This window comes from Aethina tumida, chromosome 1 (genome assembly GCF_024364675.1).
Source record: "Aethina tumida isolate Nest 87 chromosome 1, icAetTumi1.1, whole genome shotgun sequence".
Taxonomy (NCBI): Eukaryota; Metazoa; Arthropoda; class Insecta; order Coleoptera; family Nitidulidae; genus Aethina; species Aethina tumida.
In genome coordinates this window covers 42,529,100-42,556,883 of record NC_065435.1, presented here as the reverse complement: position 1 = coordinate 42,556,883, position 27,784 = coordinate 42,529,100, and the positions used below count along the sequence as shown (strand labels likewise).

General features: G+C 29.2%; 2 protein-coding genes across 2 annotated transcripts in view; both read left to right on the top strand.

The window, feature by feature from the left end:
* Nucleotides 1-27,784, top strand: part of LOC109595116 (thrombospondin type-1 domain-containing protein 4) — a 124,171-nt gene that overhangs the window by 57,676 nt on the left and 38,711 nt on the right. The gene's annotated exons all lie outside the window — the stretch shown is intronic.
* Nucleotides 400-1,031, top strand: LOC109595121 (uncharacterized). Its single transcript, XM_020010411.2, has 2 exons — nt 400-727; nt 780-1,031. The coding sequence occupies exons 1-2, from the start codon at nt 529-531 to the stop codon at nt 935-937; spliced, it is 357 nt and encodes a 118-aa protein (XP_019865970.1). The 5' UTR covers nt 400-528; the 3' UTR covers nt 938-1,031.

The window sequence follows — 27,784 nt, the reverse complement described above, 5'->3', positions numbered from 1 at the left end:
TGTTATTACGTTTTTGTTTCGAAAACTTGAGCGTTACGGAAACGGTGTCTGACATTTTCAGATTATCTCACACGTTGCTTTTAATATTCACGAAGAAGTACATAAATAAATATCGCATCGATTATAGACAGTTAGATAGTCGTAAATCACTGGAGGCTCAACGATAAACGATTGATACCGCATGTAGAAACAATAGCCTGGTAGTACCGCTTATCAATTTATTTTATCAATCGCCCTGGCCTCTAACTCATAAGATTGCTGCGGACAGCCATTGCGCAATTGCTGTTATAAATACTATCTTGATAAAATTTTTGCAAATCGGAAATGGTAAGTTGGCCGTTTGTATGGTAATGTGGGTGGTTCCGTTCGCCGGGTGTGAAATCTTCTACGACCGAATGGATGCCAAGATTGGTCCATTGTTGAAATTTGACTTATATGGCACATGTCACTTCTGTCACTTAAAAAAACAATTTTATAAAACTACGTTACTCCTGGCTCAACATCGTTCACTCCCATTCACTCCGGAACATGGAGTCGCTTTCGAAATTATGTGAGTTTTTGTACACGCGCAAAGTGGTCGAAATATATTCTAATCCGCCGTTGATTTTCGTCATAATTTGGTCGATCGTCATCTGCTGCGCCTATTGCTTCTTGTTGTTGTACATCGACGCGTGCTTCGACGAGGAAGACCAACTCCAGGTGATCCAGGCACCTCCAGCACAAAGAAGTGAGTACCAACGATCGCGGCCATACAGTATTCTATCTTTCGCAATTCTTAGATGTCCTTCCTGGCTTCGATGACATGCCAAACATGAACACGCCCGATTACGCCACCAGCATCGATACGCAGAGCATTCCAACATCCGATTACGAAGAAGGATTGGACCAGCTATTGAACCAATCCCCGAGCGAATATATCAGAGACCACTATTATTAACCTATACACCATTTTTAGTCAAATGTCTTTACTTTACAAGTTTTTTTGTCACCTAATTACTATAGAGAAACATAATTAAATATTTAGCATCGTCCAGATTTTTCCTTCACTTTCGACCCTTCCACGTACTGCGGCAATAAATTTAATCCAACTAAATTATAAATAGAGGACCCTGAGCAAGTAATTGAGTGGTTTATTTCTTGTGGCCGAACAAATGGATCCCATGAGCTACTGCGGCGCAATTGCAATCGTAAATATGCTGCAAGTGTGATGAACGTACCAAACTCGAGTGCATTACGTTCCAGGGACGTCAAGGATTTATTAATTTCATAAATTTAACTTTAATAAAAAAAAACGTTTTAATTTAAATGTATGTTTCGCATGTGGACTCGACCCTTGTTCAAAGTTGAACGATACTCCTGCCGTTGTGCCATAAATGTAATTTTTGCGGGCCACGGCTAGAAAATTATTGAATATTTTATTCATTTTTCAGCCTTGATCATATACATAATTACTGTTGGTGGAAATGTCAATTGTGGCGATATCTGTATGAAATAATATCTAAACAATGATATAAATAAGATATATTCCGGACACTCCTGTATAAAACATTAATATTCAGTAAAAAAAAGGCCGATGTTGTAAATTGAAACTTGATACGCTCGAATAATAGATTCTAATGGTATATCACGAATTAAAACGGCATAAACAATTTAATTCTCAATTAAATCGTGAATAAATCAATCGAGGGGCCACCAGTGGAGTCTATTTTATAAATTGGTCGTAAATTCTTCAGAATATTAATTAATTAGGAGCTTACCAATAAAAACCTTCGCGAACCGTTTAAATGACGATTATTGTAATTATATGTAACTTCGTCGATTTAAATTACCATTGTTTTATGGAAATGTGGGAAACATTCCTGGGAACATCCTGAATACGTTAACATTTACGGCACTTCGTTTGTATGTTGTGAGAGCTGCTCCTTCAGGATCCATGGCAAACGCGTCCCATATAATTGGCGCCTAATTAAGTAATTAATTAGTAGATCCCGTGCTGATTTCAGTAATGAATATGTTAATATATTGGCAGTGCACTGTTAACCAGACTTGTGTGTGTGTTGACACACTGATTTGTAACGGGTTGATTGAATGACCATTTAAACATTGTTACGACTCGTATCTAACAAGTTCCGTGTTGTCTGTTTATTTATTTTCAATATAATTAATGGGATCAATTTAGCCAATATTGACATTAATCTCATTGTCTTGATTGATGCTGGTGCCCTATATTTTCTGTGCACACACAACTGCAATTAGCTCCTCCAGGTTGTTTTGACAGGGCTGTGTGCGATGTTGATGAAAGCAGAAACCGAACAATAGGTAAACCGTAAATACCACAATGTGTCGCACCTGAGTCCTTCAAAATTCGAACCACCATTGAAACGGGAAAGATGATACTACATATATTAATATATTATGTTAGTTTTTATTCGTGTACATAAAGTTTCGTGTTAGGCGCACCCTCGGGACTCACGCTCACGCATTTTTCACGGCGTCCGGGTGGTGTGGAATAAAGCAATAACAAAAAGATATAAACACAATTAATAGTGACACTTATACACTACTAACAATCAAACACCACCTATAATTGAATCATTTTTTATCTGACCGTCTCTGCGTTTCGCCCCGTTATGCTTTATTTTATGTGTTAGATTGGTGAATGGCGTTGCTGCCTAGAAAGTGTGTTTTATGATTCTGTAATTGTAGCTATATAGCTTTCAGGGAGGATTTATTATCATTGTTAAGTACGTGTTTTATAATGTGATGCCTTAAACGTTTGACTTTTTACACGCGTTCATTACTTTGATTGTCTCATAAAACTGGCAATGATACGTCCATTAATTTACTCCTTTATATCCGCATGCAATTTTTTAATAATACGAACAAATTCACGGGCAATTTCAGTGTGCATCAACGATAATTTGCCAGTTCTGTAATAACGTGGCGCCAGCTATTCCGACTGGATATCAGGTGTTGATCGTTGCTAAATACCGTAAAAATCGTACGAAATTGCACGGTACACGTTCACACAATTTCCCAAATTGGTAAATTACGTTAATTAAGCTAAATAGGTTGCGATTTCATGTTCGCCAATCGGCGATCAGTCTAGACAGATCTTTAAGATACAAAGCCAGATGTAGGTGATTTGATTGTTTCGGTCTTGTTGGGCTGGTCAGTTATGGAAATCGGCTTAATTAAATCATTAAGATAACACAATATTCATTAGGCGGTTATAAAACTCCCAAGAATTTGACCAAGGAATTTATGCACTGGTTGGTTAATGAAGGCAGATCCCATTTCTATTCTGACCATTTTTTCTAAATTAAATTTGTCAGAATGTTTTTTAATAAATAATTTACATTGGCCAGTTTGAACAACATCTTATCCAAATGGCAACTAGTGAATATTTTTCCCGAGTTATGGTTCTTAAAGTTAAATGAGCTGTTTCCTATAAGATGACTGTGTACTATACACTTCACTTGATATTAAATGTGAAGTACGTACATAAAATATTTACTGAAAGTGCTACTTTAGTTTAAAGGCGATTCGCATGAAGCATCGTCACGATACACGATGTTTCATGTTCCGTGGTTTTTCAGGGGAAGTGTAATGTTAAATATTTCTGAAATTATTAACTTTTAATCTAATCGAAAGGCTGTAATTTCTTGTTTTATTATGTAAAAACACAAGTTACATTACATCTGGCTTTTCTCAAGTAATTTGTTAAGATATTTTAAAAAACAAAAATATTCGTGATGTTCCATTAGAAATGGCGTGGATCACGTTACTTCCATTAAAAAATTTATTTTAATTTTAAAGTGACTTAATATATCACATTTTATTCCAAAATAAAGGAATAAAAAAAGGATAAAAATGCTGAAAAAGAATTTATTGTTAAAAATTTATTTTTGACAAATTATTGAAACTTTGCAGTAGTTATTATTTATCTAATTCTCTGGTTTTTTATACCATTAATTTGTTGACGAATTATGACTAACTGAACGAAAAAATGTATGAAAAAAGTACATTTTGTCTCAAAAATTTAATAGAAGTAGTTCATGCAGCAACATAATTATTCATTATTTATTAAAATATAAAATTATAATTAATTACATTAAAAAATAATTTTTAATTTACTGTTAAATAATTATTTTTCAACTAATTGTTGGAACTTTACAGTATACAATATATTAATATTTCAAGTTCGTCTAATTCTTCTTTTTTATTCAATTTATTATTTAATTTGAAAATCTAAAAAATGTTTTGGACTATTTTTAATTGATTTTCATATTTTTTAATTTTTAATTTTCTTCAAAAAATATTAATCTTATTTAGAATTTTAAGTATCATTCAAAATTGTAAAAATATACGGATATTTCAACTTATACAACAGTTAAAAATTTAATATCACTTTTCCCAAAAAGTATATTTTTATTTTCAAAAATTAAAAATTAGGTAATATCTAATATAAAGTGAAATAATTTTTATTAAAAAAATATTTTTAGAAATTTGGCTAATTTTTGCTGATTTTTTTCAATTAATTTGTTGAGAAATTTTTTAAAAATTAACATGAAATATTTTAAACGATGTTTAAAATACCTAATATAACATCTGAGCTAATAACGAAAAATGTTATAATCTGTTTTTGATGGTCATTTAAATTTGGCATATTTAAAGATAAAATATCAATAACCCAAAACTATACACAACCATTTTACTCAGACATTTATAAAATGTAAAAATAAATTGGGCTTAAATAAAAAAAATCTCACTTCAATGTGACATTTTAATTCAAAAGAATAATTTAAAAATGCCTGTTTTTCATGTAGAAAGCACATTGTTTTTCAATATAGCTAAATTAAAAGGAAAGATTTTTATTCAAAAATAATAAATTTGATTTCTAAAAATTTTGATTTAACGTAAAAAAATAAATAAAATTAATTACATTTCGTCCAATTGTTGAAACATTGCAGTAAAAGAGTAATTTATTCAACACGTATTACGTTTGTTAGTGTTTAATTAGTTTATTAACATAGATAAAATCTATGAAATTTATTCTCAAAAATCTAATAAAAGTGGTTCATGGCACAACATAATGATTATCCATTAAATTATAAACTTCTGTATCGACCTGGAAGGCCAAATAATTACGTGGCTATACAACGTAAATGGAGACTTGATTTCTTAAAAAATATCCACATTTCAAGCAACATACTGTTGTCCTGTAACTGTCGAACATATCAAGCATTTGCACCATTACAAGAAGACCTCGTTGTCGTTCATTTTTTTTTTATTTCTCCAGTGCATTTGCATGGACAACATGCCATAGAACGCAAGTTATGATAGTAAATATGCAGAACTAAGTAAACACAGGTTTCAAGATCTTCGCGTAGCCAGACCATTTTCGCCGAGACCACGTGAACCCGAAGACCGCGGTCAAAGACCAAGTGTATGTTCCAGTTTGTACAGGCCGAGATATTATAAGAATCATCTTCCCTCACCCTTTTATATTCATACGCCGGATCAGATTTACTGGCCGGGCAAACATGTCACAATGGCCGTGGCGCAGACACCCCATTACCTTCGCACGTCCGACACGTATGTGTGACATAATGTCGTGAATAAGATCTGGAAGTCCGTGTCCGTGAATAAAATTGAACGCTCATTAATAACACGGACTGTCGTGGCATAGAGAGTATATACAGATTGTGGGTTTGTCCTTTGATGTTGGCGCCTTGCCGCAACGCGAAATGATAATTGAAATGTTCCGCCAGGCGCCTAATGCATTGCCACTATCGAAAAGTCACTGTGTTACTTCGTACTGTCTTCATACGTACGCGTACGTTCCTCTGCACTTGTAAAGCTCTCGAACCTCGCAGGCTGCTTGTTAATTTCTAACGCCTCAATAACATTAGTTTACACGTGAAACGTGGTAATAAACTTCTCCCTAGTAAATTTTACATAGAATACGAATATGGCTAGTTAGTTAGTTAATTAGTTAGTTAGGGGACTATTTTTGAAATACAGCCAAAAATATTAAAAAATGGACTACGTGGTGGCACATGGTGGCCGGTAAAAATGATATTCTTATGATATTTTAGTCGGATTTTTTAAACAAAGTATAAAAAAGATAGACGGACTTCATAACTATGATAGTTCAATAACTAGTATTAATCGAATATGAATATGTAATTTTTTTTTCTTATGATATTTTCCATATATTCTGTCTTTCAAATAATAATAATAATTGAAAACTGATCAAAAACTACACTTTCTTCATTTAATTGTATAGAAGGCTCTTTCACGAACATGTTCAGTCCATGGTCCGTACATCCAGTACTTCATATAGCATATGATAAATACAGCCATTTTACTGAAACATTATCTTATACTGCTTGTGGTACATTTCCTTTATGTTGTGTTGTAACTGAAACTGATTTTTTATTCGTTTTAATTTCTTCGTATTTTATTTCTTTTTTATACAGTAATTACTAATATGTAAGATAATTTTACCAAATTGTCCATTTTTATATTATATATACTTATGTTCCACTTGGTCAGTAAGAAAAGTATTCAAACTAACCTTATGAATATTGCTAATCCAGCTCTTACCAAAACAAATAGAGTTATGTTAAATTTTCTTCTCCATGAAAATCTCTCCCTGAAAAACTGAAAAGTCTAGATGTTGGTAGCATTTCAATATTTTGTCATCGTTTTTCAAAAACTCTCTTTCTGAAATTAAAAAACTTCAATTCTAAAAGATAAATTCAAGAATTTGATCTGGAATTAAATGGAAGTGAACATAAAACTGTATGTTGTTCATGGTTATTTTGATAATTATGTAAAATTATTAATAATTTACTACAAACAAAACTACTATGATATTGGTTTAATATATTTTTAAAAATAAATTCAAGTCATTCTCATCTAAATTCCTCCTAATTTAGGAGCTCAAAATTGTGAACATTTTCATCAAAATTGGAAAAAATATATTTTTGAATCTGTAAATTCTATATGTAATTGTAAATAAAATGGCTAAATCATATTCTAAATTCAATAGTTTTTAAGTTACTAATTTTTTTCCAAAAAATTTGGCAGATTGTTCAGCTGAAATGTCTATAAAGCCATCAATTTTGATGCAGGAAAGTTTATTTTTGGCATATATGTTAATCGAAAATCATCTTATAAAAAGTCATTATTGGAACCAAATTTCGTTATTCGCTTTTAATTTTATGGAAAAAAGATTAAAAAAAAAATAAATTTGCCTCAATTTCTCAAACTCTAGCTCTATCCAAAGCATGTAGAGCTAATGTAAAACTTCTTCATGGCAATCTATCTTTAAAAAACTGAAAACTTTAGAAGTTAATAACCCAATATTTTGTCATCGTTTTTCATAAACTCTCTTTCTAACCTCATTTCCAAAAGCTAATGAAGAATAAGAAATAATTTCTTCAATTAAATGAAATTGACCATGAGATTGTTGTTCATGATTATTTTGAATAAATATGTAAAAATTATTAATATATTACTACGACTAAAATTACTATGATATAAGTGTTAATATATCGTTAAAATGCATGTCTGTCACTTTCGTCTAAATTCCTCCTGATTTAGGAGCTGAAAATGGTGAACACTGTGAATATTTTCTTGAAAATTGGCAAAAATATATTTTTGGATTTGTAAATTCTATATGTAATTGCAAATAAAATGGATATATCTTATTTTAAATTCTAAATTCAATAGTTTTTGTGTTATTCATTTATTTCTAAAAATTTTGACAAATTAGTGGTTTAACTAAAATGTCTGTAAAACCACCAATTTTGATGCTGGAAAGTTCATTTTTGCCATATACGTTAATCGAGGACCATCCTATAAGGAGCCATTAAAGGAACTCCCAAATTTTATACAGGGCGTTCATTATTTCCTTTTAATTGTATGAAAAAAGAAAAAATAATTTTATATTCAATTTCTCATAGTTATCAAACTATTCTAATTACGAAGTGATACAGTTTAAAATATTAGAAAATAGAACAAATTCCCATAAAAAATACCACTTTTACAGACCAATATTAAAATGCAATTTCCATAAACAGTATTTTTATTTGGATATTTTAAAAACGGATGCCAACTATACCACTCCAATTAGACACGTGGTTCTGAGGAAAACTTGCGCGACTTTCCATTAAAATAATAACAAAAAGAAATCGATCGTTGCGGTGTTAACAAAGGCCGTTAGCATAAATTTCACATCAGCATTATTATGCATTTTATGGAGGTATACGGTCGCATTGCATTGCTGAATAAACGTCTTTCTAAATATTCAGAGGATGCATTTATTCGAAATAAGCACGCGAAACAGGAAAAACTGGGATACTCCCGACTCGGCCGCATAGTTTATTGCGTACTTCTGTCATTACTGCCGGTCTTTCATAAAAGAAAGTAAACGTAAATAAACAACTGAAAAGTAAAAAAAAAAATCGCCGCTTTGGAACACGGATTTGTGATTGTTACCGTCGTAAAATCATAAAAAAAAATCGTTTATTTGTTCGTAATTTGTAATTACCACTGGCTGGTATCGGATGCATTTGAGAGATCATCCTTGAGCCGGATTATTAGGATTAATGGAAGAATTTTCCATCTAAATCCGATTTTTTTTATCAACAGACGATTCTGTGTGGGCTGCAAGTAATTAACTGAACATCAAAGAAAAATAATTAGAATATTTTGTCAGATCTCTGTTTAATGGCCGTTTCTAGGAATCGAGTAAGTAGCAATTATGTGATTAAAGCATCTATTATGTGTGCACATTGCATAATTCATGCTTAGGTTTTTTTTTCTCTAACAAGACCATCAAATAAATATTAAGTAGTTTTATTAATTAATTTCGCGGCTGTGCGAGCGGAAAAGCCAGAACGAAAGTTTGCGCGTATCTGTCAGATTTTTTCTTTATTTGCTTTGATGCTGCGGAAAAGAGGATACGCATTAATGTTGCTGCCTTCGGATTATCTCAATTTATCCCGGCAATTTACCGACTTTTTCCAATTTCAATATAATTTACGAGACAGCTTCTATTAACACTTGAAACAAATTGGTCTAATTGCCAGATAGTTAACCGCTATTATCTACAGGGAAATAATGTATTAAACTGCAATTTAGCACAATATAATTACATTCCAGTCAATTTTTAGACCTTATAATTATTTTCTAATTAATTTTAATTTACATTAGTTGAGTGAATTTAAAATTACATGGTGCATTCTCAACGCACAGTTAGGTAGAGTAACAGATTAATCACGATCATAGATAGTTATTAAAATATTTTTCGATTATTACACAATAAAAATGTGCTTTACTTCTGTAACGAACGTATTAAATTGCAAAACACTTGAATAAAGTAAATGTGTTGAAATGGTGGCAATGCGACATGTAATACGGTATTTAGAATTCATTAAGACATTGAAGAACTGAGTTTAGATTGTATTGAATAACTCGGGGTGACACTAATAGTTTTGAGTTCTAGTTTTAGTTCGGAACAGAATAATTAATAACGCTAGCCACTTTGATCGCCTATTGGATTTCTTGAGTTGAATATTTTCTCTGTCTTATTATTTACTAACACGTAAAATCGGCTCGTGCATTTATCGCATTAATCATGATTTGTTTCACATTTACATATCGATAACTAATAATTATGATACTTGATTATAGCTGTTGAATTACAAATATAAACGTTATGAATTAATCAGTAAGAAATGTACATCCGACTTTTACAATCGGCATATTAATTTAATAAACAACAATTTATTACACATTTGTAAAACAATTAATAATCACGACAACGTGGATGTTACGGTTATGAATGTTGAGTATTATGTTTGTTTATTTTTGACTTTTATGGAGCGAGTAAAGTCCTAGTAATATTACTAAGAACCTTTCAGTCATTCTGGATGTTTCAGTTGGATAAAAGTCTCACAGAAACATATTTGAGAGCGTTTTAAATATTTTAACTTTCTTTTAATATTGTGGTGTAAATATTGGACTGTGGGTTTTGATATATCAAATATTCAGTTCAATTAATTATTGCTCAAAATATTTTCTCTCTTTTGGAATGTTTGTTTTTACAAATTTTAATAATAAGAGATATGTAATAAATCTTGTAAAGTTCTCTGGGGTAAATATAAAGTCAACTCGTATAAGATATTACCACATTAATTATGATTTATGTCAGATTTAGATATCTATGTGTAATAAATAATTTTGATACTTTATTAGAGCCAATGAATTATAAATACAAAAGCTGTGAATTAATCAGCAGAAGTGTACAAACTAATTTAAAAATCATTAATTTATTACACATTAGTAAAACAATTAATTATCTTGATAATGTAAAAAGTACAGTGATAATAGATTTGTTTCAGTTATCCATTTTTGTCTTCTATAAGCAACATAATTCTTAACAACCTTTCAGTTATTCCAGATGTTTCAGTTAGATAAAAATCAAACAGAATTTTTATCATTAAGGTTAATTTTGTGTTTGTTTTGAAAAATATATATTCTGTATATTTAAATTTGTTACCTGACATAAAATTGTCTTATCTTAAATTTATCCATTAATCATGTTTTGATTCACATTTACATATTGAGTAATAATTATGATGGTAGACATTGAGTTATAAATAAATATAAACGTTATAAATTAATCAACGAGAAATAACTGATGCTTATTTGTTTTGCAATAGACAAATTAATTTAATAGTCAAGTATTTATTACACCTCTGTAAAACATCTAATAATCAAAATATTTTGTATGTTACAGCTAGAAGTGACGAGTTTGTTATAGTTGTTCATTTTTGATTTTTATGAATAGAAAGATGCTCTGGCAATGCTCCTAACAACCTTTCAGTCATTCAGGATGTTTCAGTTGGATAAAAATTGCACAGAAACGTATTTGAGAGCATTTCAAATAATTTATTTTCCTGTTTAAAAATGTCGTTTTGGTATTGGAAGGTTTTACCTTCTGAAGTGTTTGTGTTCTTAAAATTTTTAATAACTAAATACTTAAAACTGCCTTATTATATATTTTATATTTATCACACTAATCATGATTTAGTTTGCATTTGCATATTGAGATTATAAATATAAATGTTATAAATTTATCAATAGGAAATATACATAATTTAAATGGTCACATATTTATTACACATCTGTAAAAGATTTAAAAACCATAATAATGTTTATAATACAGTTAGAAGTGTTGACATTTATTGCTATTTTTGTTATAGTTGCTCATTTTCAACTTGGTGAATAGTAAGAAGCTCTGGCAATGCTCCTAACAGCCTTTCAGTGATTCAGGATGTTTCAGTTAGATAAAGATCGCACAGAAACGTATTTGAGAGCATTTCAAAACATTTATCTTTATCAATAATAACGCGGTTCAGATAATTTACATTTAAAAAACCACCAATTTAATTTTTTAATCTCCAATGTTCAGATTATAATTCTGTAAAACTACGTTTAAACGTTCAGTTTTTACATTTCCAAATGGTTGTCGGCCTTTTTACGTGCTTAAAAAGTTTAATAACATGAGAGATATAATAAAATTTTCAATATTTTATGTCATTGCAAAATTTCCCGGTGTACTGTTCTGTTAAAACCTTTGCGAAAGCTGCGAACAGTTTCACGTAGCAGATTGTAAATGAATGTGGCACTGCATTTACTACAGTCAACATAGCATTAATAATTCCTGCTGCACATCACGACTCAAACATGAAATGCACGTTATTTTATTTTTATTCTCTTTTTTTGCATACACTCAAAACGCATCTATTTAATTACAATTTGCATATTACAGTGTTTCGCCGCCTAATTATAAATGTGTAACATCTATTTTTATCGTCGCGAAGTGACTTGCACATACCCGATATCCATTAGCACGATATTGAGGTTGATTCAATGCGCCGGAGTTTATTAGCTAATTTAATTCTCTTGTAGTGCCCAAACGTGAATTCATTAGCAATGATATATGAATTCGGGTGGCGTTCAAACAAAAATAAAACTGAACGGAATCGGAATCTTGAGGTTTCGCGTGCGGAGATGACCATTATTCATTCGACGGTCCTTTTTTTTTGGTTGGAGAAAAATATTCGACAAATTTTATTCAATTGGTATTCGTTACAAAGTTTCATCTTTTGAATTGTAAGGAGAAAACGTTTTCTATTTGAAGATTTTGTACATGATTTTTTTCTGTTTACTGGAAATAAATTATGGAAACAAACAAATGAATGTGGCAAATTAGTATTTTGTTACTAAATATACAAATAAAACTTTCATTGAGTGACTCATTATTTATAATTAACTGGTAAGTAAACAAATAATGTTGTTTAATTACCTTTATTTAGATACCGGAAAAGTAATTTACGTTTTTGGTTCATGATTTTTCAGAATAAACTTTTATTTTAATATGTTTGTTGTGTCAAAGCTTTGAATGTGCTCTTTCTAATTATGCTATTTCTTTTTTCCTGTGTTGTATTTAAAACATTTTTTAGATTTAAAATGTGTGCTCTTGAGTGCTCAAATTCTTAAATATTTATTCCATTACAGGATTCTTTACTCTATAGAAAAGACGTTCTGCTTTTTTAGTCTAGATATTTCTCTATGTGACTTTATTTATTGTCATTGATCAATTTTTTACATAGAGAAAGTTTAATTCTGAAAAAGAGAAGGCTGATCTTTTCTTCAGCTTCATGAACCCAAAATTTTTCTCTTGTGGAATGAGTTATATCATTTTCTAAACTAAAATTATTGATTTCATGAAAATAATATACAGTAGTGTCCATAATTATAGCTTCATATTAAAATATATTAAAAATATGAGCTGTATTACTCGAATTGGATGCCAGTACCTATAATATTTATAGTTTTTTGTTATTTTATTCTTTGAAAAAATTGTATTTTTTATTTTTCAATGGATAAAATTACATTAACTTTATACTTTATGGTCTTTCATTGCTGTCTGTAAATTTAAATCTCTTATTATTATTATTATCAGCAACTGAAATTAAAACCAACGTGGGGGAAATGGGATTTGCTGAAATTAGTTCAGGGACTATAAGAAGCTGTTATTGGATGGGGGTTCTTTTCCATATATTGAAGAAATGATGCTCTTAATAAATGTGTTTCAACATGTAAACAGAAATTTAAGTATGAAAGGTTGATTAGAAGATCAAAGCATATTTTCTTATTCCAATCTCCAGACAATAAAATGATCAATAAAAATTCTTTTCAAAATTAAAGTTGCTATATTAGTGTTCAGCTCAATTCATGTTTCTATAGTACAGTATAAAACAGTAAATTTATATTATTTTGAGAGTTCACATTAAATAAAAGAGTTGTGGCAAAATATTATACTGTATGTAGTTAAATATTATATCCTTCTATTTTTTAAATTAAACAATTGTGTATTTCATTTGTGTGTTTCAAATTGAATATTGTAATATTTCAATTAAAATTCCCAGTTAGTTCAAGTTTTTTGTTAAATTTTCAATGATAAATATTTGTAATCGTTTTGTGGAAAGCTCCAAGACACACATACAAACACACGTAAGAAACGACCTTGTCCTATCTATTGAGAAATGCTGCTCAAAAATTAAAGATGCAGCGAATTACGTCAGTGGCAATGTTGTCTGCCGAATAACACGTTCAATATAGATCTACTGGTGATTTATGCCAATATTTATTATGTTACATGTGCTCGGTACGTTCCAAGGCCCGCGATAAAATTTCTGTTGTGGCCGGCCCTGAAAAAAAAGCGTAAAACAGTATTAATAGATGGTGTTTGTTTTATTTGAAAATTGGATTACACTTTTAAAAATGAAAGTGACTGCTAATCAATTCGCAATTGGATAACAAGAGTTTATGCTTGATGTTAAACTTCATTAATTGCACCAGCAACGAATAATTAAATCTTAGTTTTGAATGATTCCATGATTTGGTTGCTGAAAATAAAGTTTTGCGACCCTGACACTGCATTAAAGCATATTTTATTAACAATTTTAATTACCAATAAATGTGAACATAAACGATTTTCTTGCACTTTTACTACTTCGCGTGCTGTTAGTATGATTTATTTTCAATGTAAATTTTTTAACCGTTTACGGGTGTTTACTTAGTATAAATTAACTGTTTGCATACACATTCTTACCATACTTTAAAACTTTTGCATCATCTACTTAAAATTAGCAACCGACAGCAATTAATTATAATGCTATGTTATAATAGAAAATGTAAAACATCATATCTGTTTACACGGGGTATTTCAAGATATCCATTAATAATATCCAAATGATATTTTCAATTTATAAACTCGTGACCCCAATAATACCAGCAAAATTACAAAAAAAAGTACTGCTATAAAATAAATTCCATATTCAATAATCGATTTCCGATGTATTTTTGATGATCTAAAATCAAACGTGTGATTAAGTACAATCACGTTTTATAAATCACTGGCTATTTTAAATCATTGACTGCATTTTAACAAATGATGTGTACAAATTAAGTAAAATGTGGCTTTAAAGATGCAACTGGCATGACACTGTCGCCAATAAAATATTAGTGATGGTAATTTTATTGAGTTGTCCAGGTATTCACGTAAATCTGATTGATAGGTATTCCATTTAAAGATCACCGATTCATTTGCATCAATTTTTTACACATAATAAATCAATGGTTTAACAACAATGGATCCTTTATGAATATAAATATCGGATTTATCACGGTGCCAATAATTTTCTTCACTTTTACTTCTGCCTACGTAAAGGAGACAGAAAAATTCTCTATTATATTCATTGACTTTGTAGATTAAATTAGGTGTCGGGAAAAGTAATTTAGGTTTTTAATTTTGATTTAACGCGACCACAAATTCAGGGCACGAGAAGAAATTCTGTGTATTTGTAACTAAGGAAAAGATTAAACTCAATTTTGACCTCATTTTCAGAATTAAATCGTTTATTACGAACAAAATTGGACAATAATTGCCACGAGGACAAATATCTGAACTAATTAGACAACTAGTATTGTCATAAAGAATCAGAAGATCTTTTCTTTTGACGAAAGAAGTTCATGAAATCTTTCTTGGATGAGTTTCAATCATTTATCTAAACCAGGGAGAATTGTAATCAACTCATTTTCTTTACGTGCAAGGAAAGAGTTGATAATTGTCTACCAATTTTGTGATGCTCACTTAATTTATGTGAAATCCATTAAGTCCAACTCTTTGATGAAATTCATTGCATGAAATCTCATTTTAACGGTTAGTTCATCACAATTTAATGACTGGCCTAGTTCCAAATATGTTGTACGAGCTTTGGCACGAGATACTGCTTAATTTCTTCGTTGCTACGGATTTCAGGAGGACTTTGATGTTATTCATCTTCAATACATCCACATTTAAACAGATAAAATCAAAATTATGGGACCAAAAGTATTTAGGGGGAGTATAAAAAAGCTTTTAAACAATACACACAGTTTAATACATAAATGTTAAGTATGCTGTAAAAATTTGTTCAAATAAATCATGAACCAAAATCGTAAATTACTTTTTCCGATACGTAAATTACGTGCTGACTAATAGAAGCTTTTTTATTATCAAATAGATCACTCTCGTTCAACTATAATTGGTAATTTTAACACCGTTCAAAATTTCCGTTTTTATTAGACGGTTCCGTGATATTCTCCGCTGTCGACCTTAAAATGAGGTATTTTTGCAATTTACATATGCATGTTTTCCTCTCGTTGGTATGCATATTTGTCCCGTTCACGAACAATACCCCGTTGTTCTGTTTTGTTTATTGGCCGAATCTGTCAATTTTGAGACCCACTTAGAATATAAATATTACCAAATAATAACTCGTCCACTGTGCTCATGTTTTCTTTTTGTGTGTGATTCCGGTTCAGCGATGTGATGAGCCTGACACACGTTCCCAAAGTGTCAAGTCGCCGTACAATCGGAGAAAGTTACGTCAATTTGTTTACACACACTTGGGCCCACAAATGCTCTTTTTTAACATTTTTTGTTCACAGTATTTGTTAAATTAATATATAACTTTAATTACTGGACAATAGAAAACTAAATGAATATATCTAAACAAAATTTAATTAATAATATAATTTTATAATATATTATTATGCGTTAACAAAAAGTAGGTCGACACTAAAGTTTAAAAGTTTATGGTTTAATTGTGTTATATTAATTAATTATTTCAAATTAAGTTATATGTACCGACAATAGTAAAAATTAAATTTATTTTTTTTTTATGACACATTAATTAAGCGTTAAAAAGTCATTTTTATTAGAAATTTATACTGTTACTAAAAAGTCAATTGATTTACTAAAAAATTCGTGGTTGTAACACATTTCTGTATTAAGGTAAGATTCGAATCTACAATTGTGGAATACAAAATCATCTTTGTGGATCTATGCGGCAGTGTATAAATGCATTTTTTAATTTAATTTTGTATATGATATTTTAAGTTAAGTTATTTTTATTAAATTCACTAATAAAAAATTATTCAAATTACAATTAAAATTATTTTTATCATATACTCCTTCATTAGCTTTAATTTATTTATTAAAAATGTGTTGCTCCACCAGAATTAATGTGATTAAATCAGTGCAAAAGTTCATAATTAATATAATTTTTGTTTAATATTAATTAAATGTAAATTAAATTAAATTATTGTTTTTTGAATAAAAAATTATGTTTTAATTTATTTAATATTGCGTTAATTAATTAAATAAAGTGTTTAAATATATTTATTTTTAGTAAAAATTTCTGTAATATTGATGGTAATTAATTAACACACTCTATCATATATAGAACAACTTTAGAAATTTTCATTTGCCTTGACAAAAGTATACATTTAAATATCCATATTATTGTCAGTTATGTAGCATGTCTGATAACAAGAATACGGCAATATAATTGTTTATTAGAGGGTTTAGTTAAATATTTATTAATATTTGAAAAAATTCAAAGGTCAAAAGTAAACAACCTTTCGTACACCTATTTTTTCATTGACTTCAGTAGATTTTCAATATAATGGTTCGATATTTCTTTTCACTGTATTTGTCGGTCTTTTTGCATGGATTTTCAATTGATTTGAGGTCTGGACTTCGTGCTGGCCAATACATTACACGTATTCCTATTCTTAACTAACGTATTTCTGCTGTTTTCAGCAGACTTTTGTCCACCTTAAACTCATGTTATCTTCAAATGATTCTCCAGAATGTCACGATAAACGAAACGACTCATTTTCCCATCTGTCTTAACCAGCCAAACCCACAAAAACATCCCCAAACTATAAGATCTCCTTCACAGTAAGTTTAGTGTAGTTGGGATTACACCTTTCATTAATTGGTCTTCTCACCCATGAAATGCCATCAGATTTGAATAATTGGAACCGACTTTCATCTTAAAACAAAAATTATTTTAAATTAAAAAGATTCGTTCTTTTAATAAAATTATTATGTTTTACAATTTGTTGCTCTACATATGAGCGATGTAATTTTATAACTGAATTAAAATTCTTGACTTCTGAACGTTAGTCTAGTTGTGATTGTCAATCCGGCTACACTATAATCTGCTCAAAGCGGCCCGGTTAGAAAGGAAGATCGATTTAACCAGACATCAAGAGAATCTAATTTTACCATGTTATAATTATTGTTTAATTATCGTTTGGAATTCGCCTATTAATTAAATTATTATGAATCAAACCTAACGGAAGTGTACTACTACTGATTTATCATTTTTAATTACCGCTTTGACCGTTCAAGAGGCGATTTATTCAAATGTCAATCGAAATTAACCGCGATGCAGTTCGAAAAAAAGTCGAACACGATAATTTCCCTGTTAATACTAATTTAAAATAGTAAGATTGCATTAAGGATAACGCGAACAACAGTCTTAATTGAAACTGATATATTGCAATAGGGAGTTTAATTTAAAAAACATGGAAATGAGCGTATGTGACTCAAGTTACGGGTCCCGGTGGTGATCGTTATCAAAGCGGGTCGTCGCTGTTTTTGGATATATCACAAAAACCGTTCGCACTAAAGCCCGATGATACATACCTTGATGATTCAAGAAGTCAACGTTAGTCACGAAATATCTATGCGGTTGCGGTTATAAAAATCACTATCTTTCTTAATACAATTATTTTCACTTTTTAGCACCCATAAAACCCAACAAGAAAACGGAAAGTGTACGCCTTAAACTCGCCGCCTCCCTAACGTAACACGAAAACTTGTATATCTGCCGTCGTGGACTATCTCAATAAAGTTTCCCATCTCCGGCGTTTTTACTGGACACAAAACTTATTCCGGATATTGGTGTTATCGCCTAGGAAAAATTTTACAGACGTATTTTAAGCGGTTTGCCGGCTAATTAATGAAGCCGTAAGCCAACGCGAAATCTGAAAATGAACCAGTGAACATATCAGATTGTATTTATTTACCATTAATAGCTGTGCCCATTCATCGTACACTCATGGTTTAGAAAATCTGATAATGCCGCTCGAGCACAAGATATTTTATGCAATACGAACTGAAATAAGATATCCATTTAAAAGAGTTAATCATAGATATTTCCGTGCATTCAAATAATGTCAATTATTTAAATTGTATGCACTGAAAACGCGACTTCCTCAAAGCTGCACAACATCGCTCGTGACTGAATAATTTACGTTGTTTGCACGGCTCAAATGTTGTAAAATTGTTCGCTAAGTGGATTTGTCCTGAACTAAAGTGATACTGATGATTATGATTATGCTCTTATTTATAGCGGGAAATTGTACACTTCATTCTTTTTTATTGGCTCTAATGGTTTCATGAACGTATTTTCCGGGTCGCGAATTCGTGCGATATTGCCCAAATAATTGGAATTTATTCGTCGTGGAACGATTGATCGAAACGGTTGGAAAGTGTTATCAAACAAAACATCACTTAGGTCTTCCAATTAGGGGCGTGTGTAAAAGTGAAGAATTTATCCGGACTGGTCTCGTTACAAATTAAATGCAATCAAGACAATTAACTGCACTGGGATTATTCTAATTTTAAGGAAATAAGTGCATTTAACGAGTTCATTGTATAATACAATTAGAACACTTAAAACCTAAATTTATTACTGCGGTAAGGCAATATGTTGTGACTATCAAACCACAACTAACTTAAATCGTAATGATAATAAATACATTTCTGAGCGGCGAACAATGCGTTTAATGTCCAATTGAAATCTTTGTCAGGTATTTTTATTTATTAAACAGTTGCTACATTTTATATATGTACGCAGACATTACATTTCGGTTGACTAGTTTCATTAAATGGTCTAGTTGCACTTTTGTCACATTTCCGTTCGCTGGTACTGAAATTTATAACGTTCACAATGCCGTTGTCGGGCGGAAAGATGGATTACAGTTAATAGTTTGGTTGTTAATTTAGTTTATTGTCATATTTTTTTTTTTAATTGTTATTCTCATCCCGTATTCATTTTTTATTTTATTTTATAGTTTGAAGTACTCTATAAAATTAAGACACTCGTATGTCTTTTTAAGGAACTTTTAATGTTTTTTCTTTATGTGGGGGAATGATGTTACACACACCTGGTACCGAGTACCAAGGTTGTGTGGGATTAGTCAGGAGAGCCTACTCTCTAAACCCCTAAATGTACTACCCGTCTGTCGGGTCAAAACACCTCTTAAAACTTTGTAGCAATCAGATTCAGGAAACATCATAAAAACGAGAATAAATAGTGTAAAAGGGAATGGTCTAGGGATTTAAAGTGCTAGAATTTCCTGATCCCTCTCTTTTTCTCAGTTGTGTCTCAAATAAGTTGGACTTTCTTCTTTCCAAACAAAATAACAGTCTTCTAAATGAACCTACTGGAAAGTTAAGCTACTGTTTCAATTCAAAATAATTTCGATTTAAAATAATTGTGTATTCTTAAAATAAAAAGCTCATGATGGATGGCGGTTCGTAACCTACAATCAGTGATGTCACCATCGAGACGAATGAGGAAATGGACAACAATGTTGAAAAATAAATCGAATAATATAAAATCCAAAGCCAGCAGCTGATTCCATTTGAAAATTATATATAGAGAACGGTATGGTGAATCCATAGAAAAACGAATTTAACAGTCCAAAAGGAATCAAAGAATAGATTATCCTGTTATTACGTTATCGGAATTTATCACATTACTGGAGTGTCGTCCCATCATGAGACACCTCTGTAATTAGGCACATTAGCTCCACCAATCTGTGTCCTTCTTACGCCGTTGCGTCGGTTCTGGTATTTAAAAGAATTGGTAATTGTTTAGAATTACGGTTACACCTATTTTCAGCCATAAAAAATCGAAAAATAGAGCTATCGACAAATTTTTTTCAATTTATGCTCTTCGGCGCATTAAAAAAATATGCTGATTTTTGCGGTTTTTGCTTGAAATTTTTATGAAAAATATGTTTGTACTATACGCCTATTTTTTTCAAAATGTTCATCAATTTTTCATTTTTATATGAATTTTTAAAAATTAACAATTTTTATTAAAATGAGGTTTTACGTTTTCATAAAAAATCAATATTTTTCCATATATATTTTTTAAATGTTCAATTTTTTGGCCTGATGAAGAACTTGTCTTGGTCAATTGAAACAAATCAAAATTTCTTAAAGAAAAATTAATTTGAATTTGAATTTTGACGTTTTTCCTTGAAATTTTGCAATTTTTTTGAAATTTAATAAAAAATATGTACATTTTTGATTTAAGTTTATATTTTAAATATATTTTTGAAATTTTATGATCTTGATAAGTATTTGAAAATATTATTATTGTTAAAATATTTACAAATTTGGAAACAAAAAGTTTGAATTAACAAATGTATTTTTGAGTTATGAAACTTAAGCATATTTTTTATTTTAAACATTTTTTTAAACTGATCTGTACAAACTTAGATAGCCGAGCCATTTTCTAATGTTTTGTATAACAAGAGTTTAAAACTTTTTAAGTGGTTTATATATAGAGTATATGTAGATATAAAAAGTTTTTAATGAACCATTTTATGGTATATAAATTTGACAGAGGTAAACTATACTATACTATTAAGTTTTTTCATAAATTTAGATAGTTTAGAACTTCTTAAATAGTACACAACTGAGACAAGCTTTTTTATTTTAAACAGTTTAAAACTTTCTAAGCTGTTGTATATAAATATAAAACATTTTAAGACAATTTAGAATTTCTTAAATAGGTCTATATAAAATTTTAAACATAAATAATATATTTAATATATATTAAAAAAGCTTTATGAACAGTTATGAATGTAACTAAAATAATTGCGAAGCTTTTAAAGCAATTTAGTACCTAATTTGAAACAGTCTGCATAAAGGACGGTTATGAAACACCCCAATGAATTTTTTATAAATTTTAGACACATTAGAGTTGCTTGAAGATTTGTGACACTGCTGCGAAATTTAATTATTAATTTTGATTAGTTAAAAATAAAAACGTGAACAATTAAGACAATTTAGAAGTTTTATATTTTAATTTATTTGATATTTTATTAATAATTGTGAAAGGAATTTCAATATTCAATAATTAGGCCAGAGAAAGCATGAACAAAACAACATTTATCTAATTGATTATTTTTCTCCGAAGAATCGACAAGAACACGGGTTGAGCAAAAAAAGAAAAAAAATGCCAAAGTTCAGATGCAGTTTCAGGTTAAATTCTTGACGATTTTTTACTAGCTGCATCTCTAGGTATCCGGTAAAAATGAACAACGTGCTCCGATCATTTCGAACCATTTGCCCTCTAAGCTGTCTAATTTACTGCATCCGAGCGCACCAGATCCGTGCGATCGCCTCGTGGATTTGAATTCTTTCACACCGCAACTGCGACCCGTTCGGACGCGTTCACCGGCTTTGGCTGCGATCAAACGTTCAATGGGGCCCGAAAGCGAACAAATGGCCGCACAATGAAACGACCCGACCGATACCAAATTGTCTACAGATTTAATCCCGTCCTTCTATTTCATTTACATTCGGTTATTTATCGTTATTTACTTTTACTTTCTGGGATGTTAATGCGCCCGAACAATAACAATGTATTTTTAAAGTATTTATAGAGTGGCGAGGAGAATATAATCATTTAAATGGGACTGAATAATTTAGCAGTTTTAAAAATATAATGGCGGGTCTCTTCCAGGGATCCAACAAAGGCGATATGTTTGTTTCGATGTAAATGCGGCACAAAGCAGGAAATGCCTCACTTTTATATCAATGTTCTTAAATATTTTACACTATAATTATAAATTTTATTTTGTATTTTTCTATGACATTCCAACGTACACGTTTAAACGTAAGTAAAAAGATTTCTGATGATTTAAAAATAGTTTTTGTTTGGAAACAAAAATGTGTCAGCAACAAAAATAATGCTTGAAAGGATCTGGAAACAGAGACAAGAGAGACAGATTACTACACCTGAAATGTTTCATAATTTAAATATAGTTTTTGTTTGGATGAATTTTTTAGAAATAAATATTTTTATTGATAAATACCTTAATGAGAACAGAAATGAGTAAAATAATGATGATGAACTGATGATTTAACATCATTTGTTATTTCCTAAATTAGAAGAATTTAATATGTAGAATTATTACAACAAAATTTGAATGTAAATAAAAGTTTATTGTGTCAAGAAATACAAATATGTAAGCAATGAAAGAATGCTGGAAAGAATCTAGTCTCAAAGACAATTTACTGCACTTGACCTGATTCATAATTTAAATATATATTTTAATAAAACATTTTAGAAAATCAAGTCTTATATTAAAAAAATCATTAAAAATGTACAGAAATGAGGGAAACAATGTGATTATGAATCTTTACTATTAATCAGATTCATAATTTATAAAAATTTGTTATTTGTAAGAGACTTGCAGGAGTACAAGAGTATAATAAAAAATTACAACAAACATTTGAATAGAAATAAAAGTTTTTGGTTCTAGAAATAAAAATATGTAAGTAATAAACATAATGCTTGAAAGAATCTGGTATCAGAGACAATTTACTGCACTTGACCTGGATCATAATTTAATTATATATTTGAGCAAAACTTATTAGAAAAACCAGACTTTTATTAAAAATACATTGAAATATATATATTTGAATAAAACTTTTTATAAAATCAAGATTTTCATTAAAAAAGTTCATTGTGAAATTGAGAATAGAAATAAGTGAAATAATCTGATATGAATCTTTACTATTAATTAGATTCATAATTTATAAACGGTTGTTATTTATGAGAGAATAGCTAGAATACAATAATTTAACAGAAAATTACAACAAATATTTGAATGTAAATAAAGGATTGTTTTGTTTAGAAACAAAAATATGTAAAGCAATAAAATAATGCTTGAAAGAATCTTGTATCAGAAATAATTTACTGGACTTGACCCTGATTCATAATTAAAGTAAATATTTGAATAAAATTTTTTAAAAAATCAAGATTTTCATTAAAAAATTCATCAAAAAAAGTACAAAAAGTTCATTGTAAAATTGAGAATAAAAATAAGTGAAAGAATCTGATTTTGAATCTTTACTATTAATTAGATTCATAATTTATAGACGGTTGTTATTTATAAAAGAATAGCTAGAATACAATAATTTAACAGAAAATTACAACAAACATTTGAATGTAAATAAAAGATTGTTTTGTTTAGAAACAAAAATATGCAAAGCAATAAATAATGCTTGAAAGAATCTGGTATCAGAAATAATTTACTGGACTTGACTCTGATTCATAATTAAAGTAAATATTTGAATAAAACTTTTTAGAAAATCAAGACTTTTATTAAAAAATATAATAAAAATGTACAAAAAGTACGTTGTGGGTGAGAATAGAAATAAGACAATATATGTTGTGCTTGAGAATAAATAATAATAAATAAAATCTAGTTATAAATCTTATTTTATATATAAACGGTTGTAACTTGTCAGAGAATTGGTAGAAAACAATTAAATAGAAATTACTACGAACATTTGAGTATAAATAAAAGTTTATTGTCAAGAGACAAAAATACGTCAGCATTGAAAATAATGCTTGAAAGGATCTGGAATCAGAAACAATTTACTACACTTGACCTGGATCATAATTTAATTATATATTTGAGCAAAACTTAATAGAAAATCCAGTCTTTATTAAAAATATATTGATATATGTACAAAAAGTATATTGAGCATGATAATAGAAAAGAGTGGAATAATCTGAATATAAATCACTGTTAATAATTAGACTCATGATTTAAAAATAGTTTGTTTGCAATAGAATTGTTAAAAACAAGAATTTAATAGAAAAATTACATCAAAATTTGAACATAAATATTTACTAAGCCAGGAATCAAACATGTGTAAGCAATCAAATAATGCTTGAATGAATCTTGATTTAAAAATAGTATCTCTTTACAAAAAATACATTAAATATTTATGAAAATACATTGTACGAATAAAAATTACTATTATTGATTAGATAGAGACGTAAGTAGTTTTTGTTTGAAAAGGAGGTTCTAAAAATAGTTAGTACGGAACCAAAAATGGACAGGTAACGTTTGAAAGGGTTCGACATGAAAAACCCAAGTACTTTTATCTTGATCCACATCCCATAAAATTTAAATAAACCATCAGAACGGCAAAACTGTTTAATTAAAAATAAGCAATCAACAACACGTACTAGCCAGTAAAATGTGAAAATCACAGACCGAAAATAATGAAAATCGGCGACGTACCATAAACAAAAGGTCGGGGCGCCGCTCACGGACACCTGCGACCCGCGGGTTCGCGTAAAACCTGCGGCATCGTGCCTCACCACCGACCCTACACGCCGTACGGCAACGGCAACGGGTAACGAGAGCCGCCGCTGCCACGGCGATCCGGAGCGTCGGTTCCTCCTGGTCCTCCGACCTAGGGCAGCGCGTGCACCAGAGAGAACCCGGTTCGACGCAATGAGAATTCAGTGCTTGTCGCGCCTCACTCTGGTACAGTAGACCGTACGGAACGAAGCATCCAGCATCTGCAGTGACTCGCGGCGGCCGAACTGTACGTGGAAACGCGCGCGAGGTTTTCCCCAAAAACGGGCAACGTGCTTTCTGAAGTTGCGGGCTTCGTGCGACGGTTTGTTTGTTGATTGTGGTCCGATTTACAGTTTGTTTTAAGGGGATTATTCGTAAGGCATTAACACATTTTCAAAAATTGTTATTTTTTTTTGTCCATTGGCAACTATATTTTTAAAATTTTTATCAGTCTTTTTTTTTTGTCTGGTTATCTCACTAATTATGCAGTTAATTAGTAATTATTGTTTTTATATTATCTAAATTATTGCGTGCATGTGCATTTTATTGTAAAAATTATTTTATATAATTTAATTATTATACATTATTTTATCATTATTTAATTAATAATTATAAATCATGAGCTGTTCAATATTTAACTAACAAAATAAAATACATAATCAAATTATTTATTATAAAAAATGTTATATTTTCTTTTACATATTTAGGAATAGCAGGAAAAATGTATTTTTTGTTTATAATTAATTTAAAATTTAATTTATTTCTAAATTCCAAAGAAGGATGTTTTAAAAGTTAATAAAATATTAAAATACCATTTTCTAGTAATTTTTTTTAATTCATTTTGTTCAACATTTTATAATTTTATTTAATAATCTTCAGATAAATATGTTATTATGTATTGTTAAACAAATTAAATTAGATAATCTAAATATTTATTATAAAAAATATTCAATATTTTCAAATTCCAAACTACCATAGAATGTTCTAAAAGTTGATATATTATTAAAACACCATTTTCTATTAAATTTTTTATGAATTTATTTTTCTGTACAATATTTTATAATTATTTAATTGATAATTACAAATTAAATAAAGTTTTAACAATTTTCAGATAAATAAGTCATTGTAAACTATTAAGTATTTAATTAAAAAATTAAAATATGTAATCTAAATATTCATTATAAACATATATTTTCGTTTATATATTTTTGATAGAAGTAGACATGTTTTTTGTTTGCAATTAATTAGTTTCCAATTTAAAATTCAATTTATTTCCAAATTCCAAATTAGGATGTTTTAAAAGTTGATAAAATATTAAAATACCATTTTCCAAGTTTTTTGAATTCATTCTTTTATTCAAAATTTTATAATTATTTTAATTAATAATCATAAATTAAATTTTTAATGTTCAGATTATTATGATCTGTTAAATATTTAATTGATAAATTAAAATAAATAATCTAAATATTTGTTATAAAAAATATATTTTCTTAGATATTTTTGCAGGAAAAATGTATTTTTGGCTTGAGATTTATTTCTAATTAAAAATTCAATTTACGTCTAAATTCTAATCTGGGATGTTCTAAAAGTTGATAAAACAATAAAATATTATTTTCTAATAAATTTTTTTGAATATATTCCTTTGTTCAATATTTTATACTTATATTAATTAATAATTATAAATTAATTAAATTTATTCTTGTGTGCAATATTTTATATTTTTTTAATTAATAATTGTAAATAAAATAAAATTTTAATAATTATAATGAACTGTTAAATATGTAATTAACAACAAATAAATAATCTAAATGTATTTTTTGCTCGTAATTAATTAATTTCTAATTTAAAATTCAATTTATTCCCAAATTTCAAACTTTTAACACATGATAAAATATTAAAATATCATTTCCTAACAAATTTTATGAATTTATTCTTAAAAGAGCATATTCACGTCACGTTTGATAAATTGCAACCAAAACACGTTGGATCAAATTGAATTTGTAAATCCTCAAAACAAGGTAAATGTTTTGGTAAAACGTGCATCGTGAATTATTTGGGGGGTTTAATCAAACACTGCATACTATTCATTTGTATCGAGTGAATATTAAACGAGACTACAAATCTGTTCATTAAAACTGCATAGTTTAGTTAGCAACTTTTGATTGATATTATATTAATTTAAAATTATTTTAAAAGTTTACTTATGCAACTGAATATAACCTGCGCATCCTCCATTTCTTTAAATATAGCCTGCAATGTTTAATGAAACGGCTTGAACTAAATGATATAACGTCGATAGTATTTTTTTTATATAATGATTAATTTTTTAAGCCATTAAATGGAAATGTTAGTAAACTATTAGTATCTATGCTATGAGTACTTAAAATTCCAAGGATAGTATTGACTAATTTTAAGTAATAACTTTAAATTCTCAACAAAATCATTAAGTTATTGAGTCGTTAACCCATAAATAATATTTTCCTCGCCATTTAATAATATAAAGAGCGTTATCATATTCATAAAGTATGTTTGTGTTTGTTATCAGTAATCTATTCCCGGAAAATATTTTTATTAACCCGACACACCAAATTGTAGGTTATAACTGGACATTTAACTAAAAAATTTGAATACAATAAGAGCTTATTTGGTCTAATGAACAGAAAACGTGGGCGATAGTATATTGTTTATATCAATTACATGTTTTGCTATTTGACTATTGGACGCTTAATGCTATTTTCGATAAGCGGATTGTGCATGGTTTTTTCTAATCTAAGATCCGTTGGTCTCGTGCAGTCATTTGTTGCGCCAGGTCAGTAAAACATTGATTGCGACATGAATTAATTAATTCAGCCACCGTTTTAATTTATTGCATTGCAGTTTTGTGTTTGCC